We start from the raw sequence: 23,808 nt of genomic DNA on the forward strand, positions 1-23,808 counted from the left end.
TATTTAATATTTTATGGACTTTACAAATAAAAATTGTTACGGATTTGCAAAAGATTAACAGTACAGAAGGTTAACAGTATCATTAATTAAAGAATTTTTTTAAAGCTATAAACAGTACAATTGGTTATAGATTTTTCAAATAAAAAAATTATGAAAGACCAGTAAAAGTGTAAAAGAAAGTAAGATGACATGATTACAAAGCTATGATTTCAATGCCGTGCATGATTCAGACAAACATTCAGACAATGAATGCTCGTGGTTCATTTGGTGTTTTATGGTGTCTGCTTTTTCAGCTTTTTATATAGGAGCTTCACCCCTGTTCCAATAGCAAGAGCGCCACCAGCTGCAATTACCACAGGTCCCAATATTACAGCCTCTGCCACCCCAATTGCCACCCCTCCTGCCACGACCATTCCTGCCCCCACCGCTGATCCCACTCCTAGTACCACGTCTTTAATCGTTTCATTCTTCTGGGCCTGTTGAAACATCTCGTTGGTGTAGTGCTTGCCCCCATTCTTCTTCACCATCTCATCTATCATTTGCAGGAGCTCTGTGACCTGAGTCCTGTCATTTACATTGTTATTGTTGAATCCAAAATATCCACCATACCTTTTGATCAAATTCCAAAGGTCATCATTTTTCTTTAGAAACTGATCCAATTTTTTTCCTTTCAGCTGATCGACATGAGTGAACAGAAAGATGGTGTATTTTAAGGCCTCTTCTCCAAAAAACTTCTGAATCCACTCCACAGCATTTTGCTCCTCCTGTGTGAACCTCCCCACACTGATCACCAGCAGGAATGCATGAGGACCAGGAAGACACATGTGCACACACTTCTTTATTTGAGCAGATGTTTCTTCCTCTGTCGATGATCCAAAGATGCCAGGTGTATCCACCACTGTGACTGTTCTACCCATATGGTTGTTCATAGTCTTTTTGCTGCACTCCTCTGTAACTGATGAAGGTGAAGCTTCTGCTGTAAAGGCATATTCTGTGCCCAGGATGGTGTTTCCTGATGAACTCTTTCCCACTCCAGTTTTACCCACCAGAACAATCCTCACTTCAGAATCTGTGAAACAGTGAATTTCAAATGAACATGCAGTAGGTGATTTATAAATACTCGATCATTGATAATGTATTGTAAGCCTATACTAGTCGCTGACTGCATAATGTATTGTGCATAATGTTCCAAAGTGTTGTGATTGTCTGAATATATCAAAATGCTCTGTTTCATAATTAGTGATACCTTCTGTATCTTTAGAGTGTTTTATTTATTCGTATGTCATGATAAACATTAGTCTTGTATATATCAGTTTTGCTCACAGCTGTAGTTTATAAAGCTGATTTGTGTTGACCATGATACATGTTTTTTTAAAGCTGTGTTTGCTGCCATAGAAATATGCATTTACTTACACCGATGTCAATATCACTGCATGCTCCAGGAAATGGAGCTTCAGTTTGCAGTTGTAAGTTCATTTATTTGTAATTGGATTCATATTTGAATGTATACTCACCAGAACGCTTATTGTAAAATGATGCTGTAAGAAAAACCAAACTGTATTTCAAAAATTCTGTCTTTTGGATTCAGACGACACACAACCCTAACTTAAAAGCAATGTGTCAGTATATCAACGTATCAGTGTGTATTTGTGTCAAGTGTGCCCATCTGTCAGTGTGTCATTAGCCGGCTTTCCATCCAAACCTTTCGAAAAAATAATGCGCAATTTCCACGTTTCGGCAGAAAAAAATGAGAATTAAGCCTTGTTTCCATTCATAACAGTTATGCGAATAAACTTTAGATCACGTGAGAGGACGCCAAACAATAGTGATTTTACATCCATCTGGCAGTTACGCATTTTTACACATTGAGGTTTTGAAACATTTTTTTCTTTTTCTTTTCTATACATGGAGAAGTTAAATTCAATTTTTGCTCTCTCCAGAACTGTTTTTGTATGCATTTGCCATCTTTACATCGTGATCATGTACAGAACCACATGACTTGAGGCATGATACGTCATCATTTATGCGAAAAACCCTTTTCCATCCAGTTTTTCCGAATTTTGGCGATGCGATAGTCTAACTTTTCCACCTCCTCCTAGCATAAAAATCTTTTTGCAATATTTGGGCTTTTTTTCGAATTTTGGACTTTTTCCATCCAGCTTTTTTCATGCGCATTTTCAAAATGCGCAAAAACTCGGTGGATGGAAAACCCTCTAATGTGTCCATGTGTTGGTGTGTCGTCCTCACCACCTGCTCCCCATTACAGTCTGTTTTAACAGATTACCTGTTCTCCAATTAGAGTACAGTGGTACCTCGAGATACGAATTTAATCCGTTCCAGACCCGTGCTCGTATCTCGAACTGCTCGGTTCTGGAAGCAATTTAACAATGTAAAGTATTGTAATTGGTTCCGGTCCTTAAAAAAGTCACAAAACTAGCATAAATGTGGAAAAAAAGACATGTTCTTTATTAATAAAGAAGTTGGGACAATATCGTCAAGCCTTTCGCCGTGTTTGCACTTTTAAAGTTGTCCTTCTGCTTCAGGATAGTGCTAATGGTGGATGTACTCTGGCCGAACAGACCAGCGAGTTCGGCTACACGAGTGCCTTTCTCATGCAGGTGAATAATCTCCTGCTTAGTTTCTATAGTTATCATTCTCTTCTCACTGGACTTTCCACTACTAGAGCCTTTCTTTGGAGCCATAATGCAAAAAAAAAAAACGTTTGTAGTATTGAAATACTGTACTGTATACACCGTACGTACTGTTACTCGTTGCAAAGCACACGTGCGAATGGCTGTGATGACCGGTTCATGCTCGTATCTCGAGCGTGCACTCGGGTGTCGAACAGAAATTTTGCTCGTCTCGGTGCTCGTATCTTGGATCGCTCGTATATAGAGCAGCTCGTATCTCGAGGTACCACTGTATGCTAATAAGGACAACCTGTTCCTTCCTCGTCACTGTTTTTAGCTGTGCTGCTTGGTTTCCTCTTTAATTACGATTCAGTAATGATTCATGTTTCTGTTTCTCTGTCTTGGGTCTGTTTCTCTGTCCCCACATTGCTCTAACCTCCACCTTCCTACTCTGTCTCCTCTCCTTCAGCTTCAGAACCCTCTTCCCCCCTCTCCTCCTCCTCCTTGTCCTAACAGTAGTCCAATTTCCACTAATGCCTTGTTGGACAACAGCACCAGTGGCGGTCGTTGTTAACCCGGGCATCGACCAATCCGGTATAGAATTTCTGTTTTGATCCGCATCATTTGATTTGGTGCAGTTTTTACACCGGATGCCCTTCCTGACGCAACCCTCCCTATTTATCCGGGCTTGGGACTGGCACTAAAATACACTGGTGTGTGCACCCAAGTGGCTAGGTTTTAGTAAAAAAATATCTAAACTGTGATAATGGTTGCATTATTTGTAGTATGATTGTAATTTATAATGCAAAATTTTAATTTACATATTAGTTAATAATTTCCATCATGCTACCTCATACAGTGCTTCTCCATAATTAGTGTGAACTGTGAACCTGCTTTCAGCTGACAAGACAGTCAATGTTAGGTTCGACGTTTGTTACTGCCAATCGCAACATGTGATGTAAATGTTCATCAGCGAGCCTGGATCAAGCTGCTTGGCAATAGCCCCATAGCCCTTTCCAGCCTTGTGGAGGTCTACAATTTTGTCTCTGGTGTCTTTGGACAGCTCTATGGTCTTAGTCAGGTTAGTAGTCTGAGCCTTACCGATTATGTGGGGTGGACAGGTAGTCTTAATGCAGCTAACGATTGCAAACAGGTGTGTCTAATGTGGACTAACAGGTCTTTGATGGCCAGCATTTCTGCTGATTGGAAGATGTTAAAATACTTAGTTGCAGCAGTAACATACAAAGAAATTATATAAAAATCATACATTGTGATTTCTGGATTTTTTTTTATATATTTAATTTTTCACAAATAGTCCGCCCCCCTGGGAGACTGAAGAACAGTGAGCTGGCCTTTTAGTTAAAAAATTTACAATATTCTGTGAGCCAGTAAATTTCAAATGAACATGCAGTTGTCAGGGCTGGGTCCAGGACCATCCCTCCTGTCGCCACTGGAGGGAACCCACGAGCGGATTCTCATGGGAGACGCAATCAGCAGTGAGGACCTGCAGCTGTGCCTTCCCCTATTTAATGGGCACGGTTGCAGTGCCTCACTGCTGAGTTGTTTGTTGCCTCTCGCTCTTGCAGCCAGCCTTATTCCCGGTTACTGAGCAGTCGTCTCTCTCTCTCTCTCTCTCTCTCTCTCTCTCTCTCTCTACTGTTTTTCGAGGTCTCTTCTCCTGCGCCCTTACTGGCCTTTCTCAAGTTTTCCCCAAGCTGTTTTTTCTCTATTTTTATGTGGCATGGCTAATAATGGGTGTGAGAATAAGACATGATGTACAGCTGGGATAAATTATGGGTGGGGCGGGCTCATTAAGGTTATAAAAACTCTGGAGTCATTGGCAGCTTTTGACTTCTCTACTCTCAACCAACAAGGGGGGAGCTGGCTGGTTTGGCGTGCGGCAGTGTCGTGGAAGCTGCGTTTGGTACATTTGTGGTTGTTTTACGAAGTTTGTTGTGCTGTTTTGCTTCTGTCCTGTGGGTATGACCACAAAGGGTTATTACTTGTGTGGGATTTGTATTTACCATCTCCATGTGCTGACTAGGGTTGACTGTTAACCGGTGTTATCCCTCTGAGTACCGCATTCGCTGAGATGGGTGGTGAAGATGTTTTTATCTATTGCTTGGATTAAATAAAATATACATATTTTCGCTAAACTGCCTTATAACTCATTTATTTGAGAAGCCTTGCAGGGATCCCCTACCCTCTATAAAATTGGGGTGGCGTAGTTATTGCCACATTTTGGCGCAGTTGGCAGGATCGGTGATTAGATGAAGGCTGTTTAACCGATTGGTGGTCAAAGTTATAGTGGCTCAGTATTCGGATTAGTAATTAGAAGAGTTGGGGAAAGGCACAGAAAGAAGGAAGACAGTGGTCACAGGTGGACTGAAGAGTAGACGGCAACAGAAGAACTTCGGCATCCAGGAGAAGACTGGGGACCCAGGGAATTGTGACCGAGCCACTTCCAGTTGCAGATTTATTTATTTATTATTATTTTTTAGGGGGGTGGGGAAGTGTGTGTGTGTGTGATTATTGATTTTGTTTATTGTTGTGGGGAGTAATTTTTTTTTTCCTTTTTTTCTTCTCTCTTCTTCCCCTTTTTATAATGGCAGATGAAAATTTGGCAGACCAGCTTAAGGCTCTTACCGAGTTGGTTCAGCAGCTTAGGACGGAGAATACTAGACTTCGGGAGGAGGTAGCTCAGGCGCCTGTAGCTGCCGGAGTAGACGATGCAGTAGAAGGTACTTCAATAAACTCCTCCACCCCCAGGCTGGTTCAAGGGAATTCTTCTATGGTGGGTGGGGCGGTAGATCGTTATGTTTATCTGCCTAGGGACCGAAAATGTCCCAGGTTTTCAGGAAACCTAGCTGTAGATTCCCTGAAGGTGGAAGAGTGGGTGGAGGAAGTGCGGAGGTATTTGGCATTACGTCCTGGGTCTAGGGGGGAGCAGGCACTAGTTGTATTTGATTTGTTGGATGGCGAAGCGAAAGCGGAAGTTAAGTTTCGTCCGGCTTCGGAGACGGAAGGGGCAGAAGGTATTTTTAGTATTTTAACTAGTGTGTATGGGTGTTCACAGTCGTATATTAGCCTCCAGACTCAGTTCTTTCAGCGGCGACAACGGGAGGGCGAGTCATTGAGGGCTTATTCCCACGCATTAATGTTTTTAATGGAGGCTGTGAAGCGTAGGGATCCTTCTTGTTTCGCCAGCCCTGACATTACCTTGCGCGATCAGTTTATTGAGCACATACGTGATGGCTTACTGCGAAGAGAGCTTAGGCGGCAAGTTCGTGTGCATCCTGAGGCGTCCTTTTTGGAGATTCGTAGTGAGGCTATTCGTTGGGTTGAGGAGGGTGAGTCCCTTGGCCATCGCTCCCGTGTACATTCTTGCAATACCCATTCAATAGCCGAGCGGGAGGGAGATGTGAATGCCGTTTTGGTTAATCGCTCTGATGAGTTGGCTGTTTTAAAGGAGGGCCTGCGGAAGCAACAAGCCCAGCTGGACGCTATCATGCGACGTCTTGATTCGTCTCCAGTAACTACTGGCCCTCCAAGTCACTCTCTCAACCGTGATTCTCGCTATCGGTTTCAGGCTGATGGCAAACCGATATGTCTACGTTGCGGTAAGCCTGGGCATATTGCTCGTTGGTGTAAGGTAGATGGAAGGGCGGCTTTGGAAGCTGGAGGGGTGGTAGGTAGCGCTACTGTTCAGCAACAGGAAAACTAGATGCTATCGCCCAGGCGTCGGGAGGGGAGGAAAGGGGCTTTGGATTCTCAAGTGCAACTAGATTGATTGGCACATGTCCTACAGTGGAGATTGAGATTGGGGGGGTGACAGTGGCATGCTTATTGGATACTGGGTCTATGGTAAGCACAGTTACAGAGGAGTTCTTTTGTCAGCATCTACAGGGTCGTTTGCAGTCATCCTTGCAGTCTTGTCCATGGTTGCAGTTGAAGGCTGCTAATGGATTAGAGATTCCATATTTGGGGTATCTGGAAGCCAATGTCTGTGTTTTGGGCAAGGTTTTGCCCTGCATGGGCATATTGGTTACTAAAAGTTCTTGTAATTCTACTGCTCATCTTGCTAAGGAGTCTATTCCCGGTTTACTGGGAATGAATATAATTAGCCGTTGCTACAACGAACTGTTTCTGCACCATGGGCCAGCCTTGTTCCGTTCCCCAGATGTTCAACGGGATGGTAAGGTGTGGCAACGTGCCTTTTCTCAATGTCAGCATTGGGAACGTACCTGTCGAAGGGGTAGAGTGGGCCTGGTGAGGACACAGCGTGGCCCTGCCGTTCGAATACCAGCTGGTACTATGAAGTTGGTGCCCGCATCGTGCCATGGTGGTCTGGGGGGTGTACCTTCTTCTGGGGTGTTGGAGCCCGCGTCGTTTGTGGAGGGCCAATTGCCTGGTGACCTCCTTATACCTTCAGCCCTTTTGACTGTGAACCAGGGAGTCGTGCAGGTTCCGGTGGTAAACGTGGGGTATCAGGATAGGTGGCTTCAGTCTAAAGTGGTGTTGGGGGAACTTCATGTACCCCAAGGCTGGTCTAGTGGTAGTACCGTGCAAGTCCATAGAGATGAGCAGCAGCAGGTAGTGACGATTCAGTCTGTCCAAGGGGATAGTGGGTGTAGTATTGATTTTTCCCAATTTACCTGGCCGTCTCTCTCAGTTCAAGAACAGGACCAAGTTAGGAATACCTTGGAGAAGTATCGTGACGCTTTTAGCCAGCATGATGGTGACTTGGGATGTACTACATTGGTTCAGCATACCATCCCTCTTGTGGACTCTACTCCAGTGAGGCAGCGGTATCGGCGTCTTGCACCGTCCCAGTATGAGTTAGTGAAAGCTCATATACAGGAGTTGGTAGATCGTAATGTAGCAAGCCCTAGTACAAGCCCCTACGCATCGCCTATCGTGGTTGTTCAAAAGAAGGATGGGTCTATTCGACTGTGTGTTGACTATCGTCAGCTCAATGCTAAAACGCGCAAAGACACCTTTCCTTTGCCTAGAATTGAAGAATCCTTAGATGCGTTGGGTGGTGCCAAATGGTTTAGCACATTGGATTTGGCCAGTGGGTACAACCAGGTGGCAGTAGCTGAACCAGATAGAGAGAAAACTGCTTTTTGCACGCCGTTCGGCTTGTTCGAGTTCAATCGTATGCCGTTTGGATTATGTAATGCGCCGAGCACGTTCCAGCGGCTAATGGAACGGATCTTTGGTGACCAGAGTTTCCATTCACTGTTGTTATATTTGGATGATGTTGTTATTTTCTCTCAAACTGTCCCGCAGCATCTCCAACGATTGGATATGGTGCTGGGCAGGTTGCAACAGCATAATCTAAAGTTAAAGCTACAGAAATGTAAGTTTTTTCAGACAGAGGTGGGTTATTTGGGTCATGTTATTTCCGCTGCGGGTGTGTCCACCGACCCAGAGAAGATCCGGGCAGTAGAGGAATGGAAAAGGCCTTCAACGGTTAAAGAGTTGCGGTCCTTTCTAGGTTTCGCCTCATATTACAGGCGGTTCGTGGAAGGGTTTGCCCAATTGGCGGCTCCCCTTCACCAACTGGTGAGTGCGTTACAGGGCTCGCGGAAGCAACCTAGGCCTAGAATCCAGGGCCCTCTCGGGCAGCATTGGGATGAAACCTGTGAAAAGAGCTTCTTAGGCCTTAAAGAGCGATTAGTGAGGGCACCAGTGCTGGGATATGCTGATTTTACTCGCCCTTTCCAAGTGGAAATTGATGCGAGTCATGCAGGGCTGGGAGCTGTGCTGTCTCAGGATGTGGATGGGCAGCGCCGACCTATTGCATATGCCAGTCGTGGGTTGCGACCTACTGAACGAAACATGTCGAACTACAGTACTATGAAATTGGAGCTGCTAGCTTTAAAGTGGGCGGTAACGGAAAAATTTCGGGAGTATCTGTTGGGCAATAAATTTGTCGTCTATACTGATAACAACCCATTGAGCCACTTACAGTCTGCAAAATTGGGGGCGGTAGAACAGCGGTGGGCCTCTCAGCTAGCCTTGTTTGATTATGAGATCCGGTATCGTCCAGGCACGGCTAATCGTAATGCCGACGCCCTTTCAAGATTGCCTGCACCTCCTGAACCTTCTTCTTTGGGGGTGGTGGGCGGGCTTTCTATTCCCCCTGAGGTGGTCTTTCAGGTAGGTGGCCCTGAGAAACCCCACTTGTTGGCGGAGTCTCAGGCCATAGATGCAGTTCCTAGTCGCAGTAAGGCTGATCTTAAGGCGTTACAAGCAGCTGATCCATGTGTTTCTGCGTTCTTGCAGTATTGGAGGCGAGGGCAGAAGCCTACAGGGGTAGAATTAAAGAGGGAGATAGAGGGGTTAAGAGAATTGGCTAGGCAATGGCCCAGGATTACAGAGAGGGAGGGTGTTTTGTATAGACAAGTCCAGTTTCCATCAGCAACCCGCCCAGTGCTGCAGTTGTTGCTGCCAAAAGCACTGCAGGGTGAGGTTCTCGCCAGTCTGCATGACCATCATGGTCACCAGGGCATAGAACGCACTACTGAGCTTGTGCGGCAACGATGTTACTGGCCAAGGATGTGGCAAGATGTGAGGGATTGGTGCCTCCAGTGTGGCCGATGTTCAGTGGCTAAGGCCACCTGCCCTAAAGTAAGAACATTTATGGGCAGTTTGTTGGCCACGCGACCTCTAGAAATTGTGGCCATCGACTTTACCCTTTTGGAACGAGCTAGTAGCGGACAAGAGAACGTGTTGGTAATCACTAATGTCTTTTCAAAGTTTACCCAAGCATATCCTGTGCCTGACCAGAAAGCAAGTACAGTGGTAAAGGTGTTAACTGAAAAGTGGTTCTATGTGTATGGGGTACCCCAAAGGATTCATTCAGATCAGGGTCGTAGCTTTGAGGGGGAGTTGCTGCGACGCCTTTGTGAGCTCTATGGCGTAGAAAAGAGCCGGACCACACCATACCATCCTGAGGGCAATGGGCAATGCGAAAGATTTAATAGGACATTGCATGATTTACTTAGAACATTGCCCCAAGAAAAGAAAAGGAAGTGGCCACAACTGTTACCACAGCTAGTGTTTGCCTATAATACCACTGTACATCAGTCAACCCAGTATTCACCATATGAGTTGATGTTTGGGCAGAAACCGCAGCTGCCTATTGACAGGTTGTTGGGGAATGTTAATGAGGAGGGGGAGGAAAACGTTGACCTCTCTGATTGGGTGACCCAACATAGGGAGCATTTGGCTGAGGTGTATGCTAAGGCAAAAGGGCATTTGGAGGAGGCAGCAGCGTACCGTAGGCGTCATCATAATGTACCGGCACTTATACTCTCTCCAGGTACACGGATACGTTGTAGGAACCACTTTCAGGGTAGGCATAAAGTACAGGATCTTTGGAGTTCTACCATCTTTGAGATAGTTGAATGTTTGGATCAGGTGGGAACCTTGTACAAGATTAGGCCAATGGGGATTGAGGGGGGCTGTAAAACGGTACACCGGTCAGAATTAAAGGTGGTGGCCATGGAAGCAAGCCCACCGGTGTCAGCGGAGAGGGGCATTGTAGAACCTGTTCTACCTGGGCACCCCGAGGCAAGTTTAGATGACTCAGAAGAAGAGAGCGCGTTGGGAGATGTATTGTTGTGTGTAAGGTCCCCTGCAGCTGGTGTTTCCAGGGTGTTGGAGCCTTGTTCAGGCCAGGTAGTTAATCCTGCTCAGGGAGAGCAGGGGCATACAGCCAGCGCGTTATCTATCCCCTTAGCTCCTCAGGAGCCTCTGATGCTTGAGGGTCAAGGACAGGAGCCTTTACCTATTCCTATAGTGCGGCGGTCCGTCCGGAGTACAGCAGGACAGCACCCAAATCCTTTTCATCTCCCTCGTGCAGCTATGTCAAATTCTGTTTATAGCTCAGGTACACCCAGCTCTGTTCTTAATGTTTTCCGGCCTTGGCAGTAGGGCTTTTGGTGAGTTAACTGGTTCACCGGGACGGTGAACTTTGGAAGAGGGGGTGAATGTGGCATGGCTAATAATGGGTGTGAGAATAAGACGTGATGTAGGCCTACAGCTGGGATAAATTATGGGTGGGGCGGGCTCATTAAGGTTATAAAAACTCTGGAGTCATTGGCAGCTTATGACTTCTCTACTCTCAACCAACAAGGGGGGAGCTGGCTGGTTTGGCGTGCGGCAGTGTCGTGGAAGCTGCGTTGGTACATTTGTGGTTGTTTTACGAAGTTTGTTGTGCTGTTTTGCTTCTGTCCTGTGGGTATGACCACAAAGGGTTATTACTTGTGTGGGATTTGTATTTACCATCTCCATGTGCTGACTAGGGTTGACTGTTAACCGGTGTTATCCCTCTGAGTACCGCATTCGCTGAGATGGGTGGTGAAGATGTTTTTATCTATTGCTTGGATTAAATAAAATATACATATTTTCGCTAAACTGCCTTATAACTCATTTATTTGAGAAGCCTTGCAGGGATCCCCTACCCTCTATAAAAGTGGGGTGGCGTAGTTATTGCCACATTTAGTTTTTGTTCTTTTGTTTTCAGCCAGCTCCCTTTCCTGGCTTATATTTATTTTGGTCGTTTGTGCTCCCTTTTTTATCACGACACGTTGAGTGGTTTTCCTCCGTGTGCCTTTTGTTTTCATTCCAGTCAGTTTCTCTGGCTTGTATTTTCTTTGTTCGTTTGTGCTCCCTTGTTACACAGTTTTGTCTCCACCGTTTTTGTTGTTTTCACTCACCTGTTCTCACGTCAAGGGAGTTCCGTATTCTTTTCTGTTTTCGTTTTCTGAGTTATACTCAGTTTTCCTTTTCGGCGTTTCCCGCGGAGGACTCAGTTTGTCGTGTTTTCTTTTGGGTTTTGCCCCTGGGTTCATCTCGTACAAAAACCCCGCGAGTCCCCTGTTCCCTGGGGGTTCGCATGACAGCAGTAGGTGATTTCTAAATACTCGATCACTGATAATGTATTGTAAGCCTATACCAGTTGCTGACTGCATAATGTTTTTAATGTTCCAAATTGTTGTGATTGTCTTTGAATATATCAAAATGCTCTATGTTTCATAATTAGTGATACCTTCTGTATCTATAAAGTATGATTTATTTATTCGTATGTCATGATAAACATTAGTCCAGTATATATCATTTTTTCTCACAGCTGTAGTTTATAAAGCTGATTTGTGTTGACCATGATGCATGTTTTTTTAAAGCTGTATTTGCTGCCATAGAAATATGCACGTCTAGCTCCGCCTTCCGCCCCAGTCCTGTGTCGTATGCCCTAGCCCTGGCTAGTTCCCCGGTGTTATGGTTCCCTTCTGGTTGTCACACCCCTTTCATCAACGTTTGCACCTGTGTCTTGTTTTCCCCCCTTCTTGTGTATTTAGTTTCCCCCTGTCTCATTCACCGACGTCGGCCGTTTGCTGTGCTCCTTCGTCTGCCGTAGTTCTTCGTAGTCCCTAAGTATTCCGTGTTTCTGGTCATTGTTCGTTTGTTCCTAGTTTCTGTTTAAGCTTATGTGCGTGTTGTCTCTGCTCTCGCTTGTTTGTTTTATTTATGTAGTTGTCTCTAGTTTCGGATTCATACCTATTTCTCCGTTGTTCTCCGAGTCGCCTAGTCTAGTCTACCCAAGCCCAGTTAAGTGTTTTCCTCTTCCGCGTTTCCCTTCGCTGTTTCGTCATATCGTTAAGTATTGGTGTGTCTTGTTTTCTCTTTGATTGGTGTTAGTTGTTTTCCTGAGGGTCTGTGATCTTAGTTCGAGTTTCTGTTGCTCGACTTATGTTTGTATTTTACTTGGATGTGTTTACTAGCCTTAGTGTATTGTCTGTACTCTGTTTATATAGTTTCTCCATTCATTGTGTAGCGTTTCTTACTAGCCTTGGTGTATTGTCTGTACTCTAATTATATAGTTTCTCCATTAGTTGTGTAGCGTTTCTTGCTAGCCTTGGTGTATTGTCTGTACTCTGTTTATATAGATTCTCCATTAGTTGTGTAGCGTTTCTTACTAGCCTTGGTGTATTGTCTGTACTGTGTTTATGTAGATTCTCCATTCGTTGTGTAGCATTTCTGTTTACACTCTGTTGTTTTGTTTTCATTTCGTTATTAAACCTCTCCAAGTTTGCAGTTGCGTCACGCCTACACCTCAGCAAACGTAACAATGCATTTACTGACACCGATGTCAATATCACAGTATGCTCCAGGAAATGCAGCTTCAGTTTGTAGTTTTAAGTTCATTTATTTGTAATTGGAGTCATATTTGAATGTATACTCACCAGAACTCTCATCATTGTTAAAAGATGCTGTAAGAAAAACAAAACTGTATTTAAAAAAATTCTATTTTCTGGATTCAGATGACACACAAGCCTAATTCTAACCTAAAATCAATGTGTCAGTATATCAACGTATCAGTGTGTTTTTGTGTCAGTGTGCCCATGTGTCAGTTTGTCATTGTGTTGGTGTGTTGTGTCGTCCTCAACAACCTGCTCCCCATTACAGGCTGTTTTAACAGATTACATGTTCTCCAATTAGAGTATGCTAATAAGGACATGTTCCTTCCTCTTCACTGTTTCTTAACTGTGCTGCTTGGTTTATTCTTTAATTACGATTCAGTAATGATTCATGTTTCTGTTTCTCTGTCTTGGGTCTGTTTCTCTGTCCCCACATTGCTCAATTTGTCTGTGTACTGATTTCTTGCCTGTTCCCAGTTGCCTAAGCAGTATTTTTGTATAATTAAATTTTTGAGTTCTGGCAGCTAGCCTAAGCCTACCAATGTTATTTATTTTATTACAGTTTTATTAGTTTAATGTAGTGTTCTGATAACTGTGAGCAGTTCAAGTAGCTTGAGTGTCAGCCTCAAAGATATTGTGTTGTGTTTGTACAAGTTAAAAACATATGTGCACAGACATCCCAAGTCTCCCGGAAGCTGCGGGAGTCTCCCGCATTTCGGTAGTGTCTCCCTGATACCCGCGAGTCACATATAATCTCCCGGAATTCAGAACGAGTGACCCACACAAACGCGCACACAGGCGACAGACTTTTTTTTCTCTAATCGCGAGTGGGAAGGAGAGAGAGGGGGTTCTGATTGGCCTGTTCTCCGCTCAACAACTTACTTATATTCGCCGCCGCCTTCCCCCCCCACCACGCTCAACAACTTTCACTCGACACCCCCCCCCCCCACCCCCCGCTCAACAACTTAACCTCCGGGGGGGTAACCTCCCTGAAATCAACTTTTGCAACTTGGGATGCCTGTGTACAAGAATAAATAAATCAGACATATTGTCTTGGATTTACCTTTGTGTGTTTACGTTATTGCAATATGTTAATCAAACATTTACAATTATAATATCTTTATAAATGTATTCTGCTTTCATGCCACCAGACCAGAGTAGCTCCTGAGATCCTGAGAATCGTTTTGAATCGAGAATCGTTTTTGAATCGAATTGTGACCCCAAGAATCGATTCTGAATCGAATTGTGGGATTCCCAAAGATTCGCAGCCCTAGCAGTAACATACAAAGAAATTATTTTTTTAATCATACATTCTGAATTCTTGATTTTTATTTTTTGTATATTTAATTTTTCACAAATAGTCCAGCCCCCTGGGAGACTGAAGAACATTGAGCTGGCCTTTTAGCTAAAAAGTTTACAATATTCTGTGATCCAGTAAATTTCAAGTGAACATGCAGTAGGTGATTTCTAAATACTTGATCACTGATAATGTATTGTAAACCTATACCAGTTGCTAACTGCATAATGTATTTAATGTTCCAAACTGTTGTGATTGTCTTCACTGAAATCCCTGAAATCAACTTTTGCAACTTGGGATGTCTGCATGATACATGTTTTTATAAGCTGTATTTGCTGCCATAGAAATATGCATTTACTTACACCGATGTCAATATCACAGTATGCTCCAGGAAATGCAGCTTCAGTTTGTAGTTTTAAGTTCATTTATTTGTAATTGGATTCATATTTGAATGTATACTCACCAGAAATCTCATCATTGTTATAAGATGCTGTAAGAAAAACAAAACTGTATTTCAAAAATTCTATTTTCTGGATTCAGACGACACACAAGCCTAATCCTAACCTAAAAGCAATGTGTCAGTATATCAACGTATCTGTGTTTTTGTGTTGGTGTGTTATCCTCACCACCTGCTCCCCATTACAGGCTGTTTTAACAGATTACCTGTTCTCCAATTAGAGTGTGCTAATAATGACAACCTGTTCCTTCCTCTTCACTGTTTCTTAACTGTGCTGCTTGGTTTATTCTTTAATTATGATTCAGTAATGATTCATTTTTTTTGTTTCACTGTCTTGGGTCTGTTTCTCTGTCCCCACATTGCTCAGTTTGTGTACTGATTTCCTGCCTGTTCCAAGTTGCTGTTGCTTGACTACACTATATTCCCGTGTACTTCTTTATTTCCTCTGCCTAACCTGCACTGCCCTGTTTGCCTGTGTAATCCTTCAACATCAGATTTGAATACAGAAGTGAATGGTGCTGACAAGGAAAATGAAAGCTCAAGTGTACATGTGCACATATGGCAACATTTTCAACTGGCTACTGTACAATATTCTAAGTGTTTCTATTATTACATTCACAAATATTATATTTTAATTCGGTGATGCAAATGTTCATCAGCGAGCCTGGATCAAGCTGCTTGGCAATTTCCCTGTAGCCCTAGGGTGGACACGTGTCTTTATGCAGCTAACGACCGCAAACAGGTGCTTCTAATTTAGAATAAGTGGAGGTGGACTTTTTAGAGGTGAACTAACAGGTCTTTGAGGGCCAAAATTTTTGCTGATTGGCTGATGTTCAAAAAATCATACATTGTGATTTCCAGATTTGCTACACTGTGACGAATGGTGTAGTCAAAGAAAGCACGGATCAAACCCAGATCAAGGGAGAAAAAATAATAATCCAATGTCAATGTGAAAAAGCAGTCCAAGTCAAGCAGAGGTACAAAATCCAAAACGTGAAAAACAGTCAAACCAGATCAAACCATAAAGATCAATGCAATAGAAAATGCTTAGCATGCTTCTAACTGTAACGGTTGGAGGCTGGACGCAAGTGCGGACTTTGAAGGAGATTAATAACAAAACTAAAGAAACCACAGGAAGTAGGGCTGGGCGATAAAACTATAAGGTCATTATAACGTCTCAATAGAAATATAAGACGCATTTGATTGAAATCGATAAAATTCAATTCCCGCCATGTTTTGACAGACAATATGAATAGCCAATGACAATAGCGCTGCCCAGACCAATCAAGCGGATGAACTAGAGTATTTGAAACAGCCATTTCAGGGTTGAAGCATAGGCTACAGCACTGAAAGTAGGAATAGTGGCCGCTTAGCGCACGTGCTAATAATTAAATACGCAAAGCAAGTTCATCAAAATGAGGTGTGCACTACATTTCTGAAACGCACTACAAATTCAGAAACGCTGCAAATCCAGCCACATGTCATGCCCAACTCTGCCCTCCTCCCTTGTCCTGCCTTGTCTCCCCATTTCCATAGTTCCCTCTGTCTGTCACGCCCTCTGCACTCACTGTTTTAACCTGTGTCTCGTTTCATTTCCCTGTTTCTGTGTATTTAGTTTCCCCTGCCCAGTCTATTGTTGTTGGTCGTTGAGTGTAAGTACCCTACAGAGGTGGGACCAAGTCAGTGTTTTGCAAGTCTCAAGTAAGTCCAAGTCTTTATCCTCAAGTCCCGAGTCTTTGCAAGTAAACAGGTTCAAGTCCAATTCAAGTCCCAAGTTATTGGTGTAAAAGTCCAAGTCAAGTCTAAGTCTCTGAATATTTTTTCAAGTCAACTCAAAAGTCTTAATATTAATGACTCGAGTCTGACTCGAGTCCAAGTCATGTGACTCGAGTCCCCACCTCTGGTACCCTCATGTTGCCTTGTCTCCGCTCGCCTCCGATTCTCCCTCCGATTAGTTTGTTTCCCCTTTTGTGTCTTGTAGCATGTGCCTCACCCGTTGATTCCCTCCGTGCCTTTTCACCGTTCTCAATTAAAGCAGCCTCAGTTTACCTTTGTTTGTTTCCCTTTCAGTTTCAGTTAGTTCCCGTTTATTATCTGTGATTCTCCTAGTAGTGTTTAAATGTTTAGGTTGTAACTTATGGTTGTTCTCCTTGTCGCTTCCTCATTCCTTTGTGTTCAGTGAGTTTAAATGTGTAGTTGTATAGTTATTGTCTTTAGTTATCTTTCCCCGTTTATCTATCGTGTTGGCTCCTGTGTGTTTCCCGTTTATAGTGCTTCCCTGTTGCCATGTCTTCCCTCGTTGTATATTAAACTAATAATTCTAATTGCATTATTCTGCGTTTGCGTCATGCCTGCCCATCGAAAAAGTTACAGAATGACCGACCCTAGTAATATGACACTAGGTCCCTAGTAATATGACCCTAGCTCCCGATGAGGTTGCCCCGGTGCCTGCTGCTCCCGATGACGCCTCTCTAGCCCCTGATGACGCTGCCCCAGTGTCCCCGGCCCCTGACGACGGTGCCCCGGCGTCCCCGCCTTCCGATGATGTCACGCCGGCGGTCCTGCCTCCTGACGACACTGCACCAGTGGCTATGCCCCTTGTGGCTGTCTCACGGGCCCCGTCGCCTCCAAGGATCTCCTCGCCGGCCTCAATCCCTCTGAACATCTCCTCGCTGGCCACGACGCCTTCCCTAGACAATCCCTTGGCTCTTGACCCCGCAACCCAGAGGGAGTCACCTACGGCTCCTGGCCCTGAAACTCCAAGGGGGTTATCCACGGCCCGTTGTCCAGTCTCCACAGTGACTGCATTGCCCGCCTATGGACCTGAGACTGATAAACATTGTGTTGGCCTAAATGTGGTTCCCCTTACAAACTCTTGCTTCCCTGTTGCCGTGTCTTCCCTCGTTGTATATTAAACTAATAATTCTAATTGCATTATCCTGCGTTTGCATCATGCCTGCCCGTCTATAACGTTAGACCACAACACAACGGAAGTTTTTCTCAACAAATGCTTTTACGCAGGCACTTTGTAGGTTTTTAGCCATAAACAACTATTGTGTTACACAGTTTCTCATTACGTTAAACGGGATTTAAGTAGTAGGCCTATAGCTCTTTAAATGTAGCAGCTGTATTAACTGAACTAGCTAGCTATTTAGATAGAAACTATGTTGTATTAAATGGAATTTTAAGCCTTAGTTTCTGTCTAAATACCTACATTCACTACATAAATACCTAGTTCACTACATTTAACCCTTTGATGCGCAACATATGCATACCCCCTCTAATGCACAACATGGGTCAAAAATGACCCGCATTCATATCCAGTGTCATATAATGCTGGTAGGGTTTTCCTGTGTTCCTGTCTTTTGAATCTATTCTTTTTATGATTGAATATTCCAAATATTCATTAACCCTTTGATGCGCAACATGGGTCAAAAGTGACCCAGCTGAGTTTTTATTTTCTATATCTTTGCAATAAATTAATTTAATCATTCAGCCTTCAAGGTATTCCTCAATTAACTTGTTTTTGATCATCATATATCCTTAATTTATTTTTTCATTTCTTACTTTTTGAATAAAAACCCTTTTTGTATCACTACCCCTCTAATGCACAACATGGGTCTAAAATGACCCGCATTCATTTTCTATGTTACTTCATGTTTGGCTGAGTGTTTCTATGGTACATCTTTTAAATTAATAAATCATTAATCATTTTATATCCCAAGTTTGCAGTAAATATCTTGTTTTTGTTTAATACAAATCTTGATTCTTATTTTCCTTTTTTACTTTCAGAAAAAACACATCTTTTGTATTTATACATCAAGTTTACACACATGGGTCACAAACGACCCACATGCATTTACCATTTCATAACTCACCACAGCTCCCATCACACAAGTATTGTTTTTTCAATTGTTCTAACATTACTTTAGAAAATATTTTGATGATCTTTGGGAAAGACAATTGTACATACTGTAATATTTTATTAGGTTTAGGTTACCTTGAGAGTGAGTACATTACTTGTAAGAAGGTCACAAGTAATTATTATTTACTAGCTAACTGTTGAACCTCGAAGAGGCCTGTGGTTCTCTAGTACAGCATAGTGGGTGTTTCCATCCTCAATGTCTACACCAACTTCACCTGCACAACACCCTGGTGATATGGGTGGTGTGAATTCACCTGCACAACACCCTGGTGATATGGGTGGTGTGAATTCACCTGCACAACACCCTGGTGATATGGGTGGTGTGAACGCTGCATGGCTGCTATTCATCAAGGAACTGAACAAAAATCTTGTCATGACACATATGAAGAGGTACATGGAGGGCTCACCCAAACTCCAACAGCATGTGCTTGAGGCAGTGGGAAGATGTGGGTTACAAAAACAAACCACAGCCACCACCCATCCTCAGAAAGACACCCCCAAGGAGGGCCAACGAAAGAGGAAGAGGTGCGCTCGCTGCCCTCTTCCCAAAGACAGAAAGAGGAAAAGGTGCAGAGACAGAAAGGCCAGCCAGTCCAGGGGGCAGGTGAACCAGATGCCTGAACCACCTCAACTGACTCCTCTCTACAAGATGGAGCAGCGAGACTACTCCGAGTCTCTCCCGGATGACCGTACTCCTCACCTTATCTCTAAGGGAGACCCGAACACCCAGCAGAGGAAACTCATTTCAGCCGCTTGTATTCGCAGTCTCATTCTTTGTCTCATTGTATTCATGATCTCATACTAGCCAAAGCTTACAGTATGACCATAGGTGAGACTTGGAATGTAGACCAGTAAAAACCCTTCACCACAACGGTCCGTTACAGCGTTCGCGACACTGCAGAGGCTGCACCGATCTGCCAGTCACCCACCTGTTTTCTGCTCACTGTCCTCACCCGAGCGTCTTTTCACCTGTCCCTCGTCCCCTTGTCTGTGTTTGTATTCAAGTCCAGTTTTCTGTTCAGCCTTTGTTGCATCATTAGTCTTCCACACTAAGTGTTGCGGTATTTATCTTATAGTCATCATAGTCAGAGTCATAATCTTAAGGTCTTGTTGTCCTGTCCTGCTTTCCCTATTTGTCTTGTTCCTCCATGTTCTGTTTTTGGATCTTGCCTATACCCTTTATTGGTTATTTTGAAGATGCTTTGTTTAAATTTCCTCTTCCTTTGATGTCTGCATTTGGGTGGTCACTTTGAAAACCTGACATTGTGTGTGTGTGATAAAATGAAAAATATGTGGTAAAAACCAAATAAATGTTTGACCCCACTCACTACTAAAGTAACAACTTAAAACTAGTTATTATTGGATTATGTTACTTTATTTTATATCACATTTGGATGAAGGGGTCATTTTGACCCATGTGTGTAAATTCAATGTACTATTATAGAAACTATTTTTGTTCAATAAGTATTAAAGTACAAATGTAAATAATGATCAGCAGTGATCAAAAACAAGATATTTAATGAATACTTGAAATATTCAATCATAAAAGGAATAGATTCAAAAGACAGGAACACAGAAAAACCCCACCAGCATTATATAACACTGGATATGAATGCGGGTCATTTTTGACCCATGTGTGTAAATTCAATGTACTATTATAGAAACTATTTTTGCTCAATAAGTATTAAAGTTCAAATGAAAATAATTATCATCAGTGATCAAAAACAAGATATTTAAAGAGCATTTAGCTTGAAATAAAGTGATAAGCAATTTTATCACGTGTAAGACAAATGATGCAATGTCTCAAAACTAGTGGTGTCCTTTTACCCTTAGTAAAAAGACCTTTACCCTTAGTTTTTGTCTAAATAGCTAGTTATCTATCTAGCTACATTTAAAGAGCATTCGAAATTCCAGTCCAGTTGTGCTGAATTTCAATTCCTCCGCAGAATCCGACTCCCCTCGTTTGCGTGCACATAAAGACACTACAGATATTTGGATTAAAATGAAACCCTCCATTAAAAAGGTTAATATAAAAAGGGTTATATTATTAGACACTTGACGTGCTTTATGTGGAATAGCATACACATGCGGATAAGTCACCAAAATTAAAAAAAAGATGTTAACCAGACATTTCAGTCCTGAGAGCTACAGTGATTATAATGTAGTTCACTGAGCACTCATTTTGTTTTGCTATGATGAACACTTGAAGATTACGCCTTATTTATGCATACAAACAACGGAAATCGCAAATATCATCTGTTGCATCTTTATATGTGTGCAAACGAGGGGAGTCAGATTCTGCTGAGGAGTCGTAACAGCGGCATTCAACATAATGAGAGACTATATGTAAGGGGATTTATGATTTACTGTCTGTGATGCTCAATCAGACTCAAAAATTTTGTTCATTCCCTTATCCGTGTTTCTGCCCCTCAGTTTCAACTTTTCTTCTTCAGTTACAGTTCTTATTAAACTTTGGAACCCTTTCCTGACACCCGTGTGTTGTGAATCTGAAGACGATATCAAAGCCTTTACACTGTATAACAACTCTTATGATTAACAATCTGCAGGTTGTAGCCAGAAACAAGAGTTGTATTATAGTCGTGTTGTTAATTTCTCACTTAAAGTTTAAAGGAAATAGCGTTTTGATTTATATCGTGATATATATCGATATCGATTGATATGAAAAACATTATAGTGATAAGATTTTTTCCCATATCGCTCAACTCTAACAGGAAGTATACAGACGTGAAACCAATACAAATCAAACATCCCACTTATTTATTTACCACTTTGTCACCATCTTGTGAGTGGTGTTCCTTGTGATACCTGTGTCTTCCTTCCTCAGTATAAATATTCCTCTGTACATTTTAGCCCTGTGGGTTGTTGCTTGTGAACCCTTTCGTTCATGGACTTTTGATGTTTGTGAATATGTTAAGTGATTGCTGTTTTCATCTTTTACTTCTGTATTAACAAAAGTCTTTTCTTTAAACATAGCTTGATTTGTACAGCCTCCCATAGCCACAGGCATCTTAATTTGATATGTAATTTGATCCATATTTTAATGAATACTCACCAGACCAGTCGTCTGAATTCTCATCATTTTGAAGCAAATGTACTGGAAGAAAACCAAAAATTTCAAAAATTCAGAAGACAGACAGAAAGAGAGAAAGAAACCCACAAGCAGTGTATCAGTGTATCACTGTGGTAGTGTATCACTGTGTCAGTGTGTTAGAGGGTCTGTGTATCAGTGTGTTAGTCTATCAGTGTGTTAGTGTATCCGTGTGTCAGTACATCTGTGTGCCAGTGTGGCAATGATTGTCAGTGTAACAGTGTGTCAGAATATCCATGTATGAGTGTGCCGGTGTTGTATGAGTGTGCCAGTGTATCTGTGTGGCAGTTAATCAGTCTGCAAGTGTATCTGTGGCAGAGTGTCAGTGTGGCAGTGTATCAGTGTGTCAATGTATCACTTTGTCAGTGTGGCAGTGCGTTAGGCTATTTTAACATATCACCTGTTCTCTATTCCAATCTATTCTGCCTGTTTCTTCTTGGTTCATATTGTTTTTTAGCTGTGCTGCTTTGTTCCCAATAGTTATCTTTCTCATTCTGCTAATTGCTGTAAATGATTCTTAATTTTACAGCTCCTTCAACAAAAACCTTTTAAGTTAACGTGTTTACTCAGGATCTTTTTTTGTTTTGTTTGGCTATTTAATGAAGCTAAAAAACCTTCATAAACATTTTATCTTCTTAAACCCTTGTTCTTGAAGTTCCACATATTTGAAACATGTAAACACATACTTTGCTTGCACCTGTTTCTGCATGATGGAACTACAGCTTTGATGCATTCCCATCCCTGCCTAAACCTTCCTTAATGCACATAGTCGGCACACTTTGTAGTTGTTCTATCTTTTAGATCTAACCTAACCCCAAACTTGCTCTGCTGGCCATATTTGTGTCCACACATGGGGGAAATGTTGATCTGAATGATTCATTTAAGTACAAAAAAATGCTGAATACTTCTGTACTTCTACTTAAGTAAAGTTTTTAAAGAACACTTCAACTTCTACTCAAGTCAATTTTTTGATAGAGTACTTGTACTTTTACTCAAGTATGGGTGTCACATATGACCATGCCCCCCTCCCGTAGCTGTCACTCCGAACTCCCTCATGTCTGTGTTCCGTGTCTGTTCATCCCGCCCAGCTCGTTTGTCTTCGTGATGCTTCGTTTGTTACCACGCCCCTGTATTATCATTCACACCTGTCCCTTGTTTTCAGTCCCATGTATATAAGCCCCTGAGTCTCCCTTGTCCTTTGTCGGGTATTTTGACTGTTTATTCTTTGTATTTGGCCGTAGTGTGTTCCTGCTTTCTTTGATTCTTTGTATGTACTCGTGTCCCTTGTCCTTGTCATGCCCGTGTATTCATGTTTTACGGACTGCCCTCCCGTTATGGACCCGGACTGGCTAAGCGATGACGATTATGGTATTCCCTCGAATAAATCTCGCTCTTCTCAGCGTTTGTGTCGACCTCGCTCCGTGGCGCGAGCCACGTTACAATGGGTCTCTAATACTTTATACATCACTGAGTATAACAGTCTTTTAAGCAGAAAGTGAACGTTAAAGTAAGTTAAAATGAACTAGACGTTATATTTTCCCTGACTGTACCAAAAGAGTAGCGGCTCATCCAGAATTTTCTATTTTTAAACGAACACAAAAGAGCGTGGTGTGAGATAGTAATAGTGTACTGTATTATGTACTGTAGTGCACCAGTATACTATTATAATCTCACACCACGCTCTTTTGTATGTTTAAGAACTATTTAAACAAAGCCTATCAACTGAAAAACCTTCCACTTTCAGCTTGGATGCTGGACTTGTTAGACAGTGTCATTATGCTTCATATATCAACAAGGTAATGGTGAATGTTACAAAATGTTTCATACTCACCCTGATCACTCATGTCTTCAAAATAATTGTTTTTATTTTTTTGGTTGAAACAATACTGTCACAGCAATCTCACAGGCACCACTGAGGATTTCTCTTCAGTTATTTTGCAGAAGTCTGTTCAGCTTATACAATCTATGAAAAAAGTAATTGTTAAAAGGAGATATGTTGTTGGACAGTGATCAACCTTCAGCAAGATTGGTTTGAACTCTCAGCTAACCTCAACATGTATGTTCTTTTGTATACACACAGAATCGAAAGTAAAACACTCAGGTGCAGTCACCCTTCCCCCTTCCATATCATACTGTATATATAATATCATCAAACTACAATGGCAAAACCAAAATATAATTA

At 42.5% G+C, this 23,808-nt stretch overlaps 1 protein-coding gene across 2 annotated transcripts; it reads right to left on the bottom strand.

Moving 5' to 3' along the window:
• On the bottom strand, positions 1 to 23,674 carry LOC143496628 (GTPase IMAP family member 9-like). 2 transcript variants are annotated; one of them, XM_076992808.1, is made up of 6 exons: positions 23,458 to 23,674; positions 21,591 to 21,632; positions 14,599 to 14,625; positions 12,884 to 12,910; positions 1,515 to 1,538; positions 1 to 1,069 (listed from the first exon to the last, which is right to left on the bottom strand). In XM_076992808.1, the coding sequence occupies exons 1-6, from the start codon at positions 23,468 to 23,470 to the stop codon at positions 273 to 275; spliced, it is 930 nt and encodes a 309-aa protein (XP_076848923.1). In that variant the 5' UTR covers positions 23,471 to 23,674; the 3' UTR covers positions 1 to 272. The 2 variants fall into 2 exon arrangements, with proteins under 2 accessions (XP_076848923.1, XP_076848924.1); XM_076992809.1 differs by lacking the exon at positions 1,515 to 1,538.
• Between the last annotated feature and the right edge of the window lie 134 nt (positions 23,675 to 23,808).

The sequence above is a fragment of the Brachyhypopomus gauderio genome, unplaced genomic scaffold (assembly GCF_052324685.1).
Source record: "Brachyhypopomus gauderio isolate BG-103 unplaced genomic scaffold, BGAUD_0.2 sc97, whole genome shotgun sequence".
NCBI lineage: Eukaryota > Metazoa > Chordata > Actinopteri > Gymnotiformes > Hypopomidae > Brachyhypopomus > Brachyhypopomus gauderio.

Coding starts and splice junctions, on each gene's coding strand:
- LOC143496628 (XM_076992808.1), bottom strand. Junction 14,626..21,590: donor GAATTCAGACGACTGGTCTG/GTGAGTATTCAT, acceptor TTTTTCTTACAG/CATCTTATAACAATGATGAG. Junction 12,911..14,598: donor TAACAATGATGAGATTTCTG/GTGAGTATACAT, acceptor TTTTTCTTACAG/CATCTTTTAACAATGATGAG.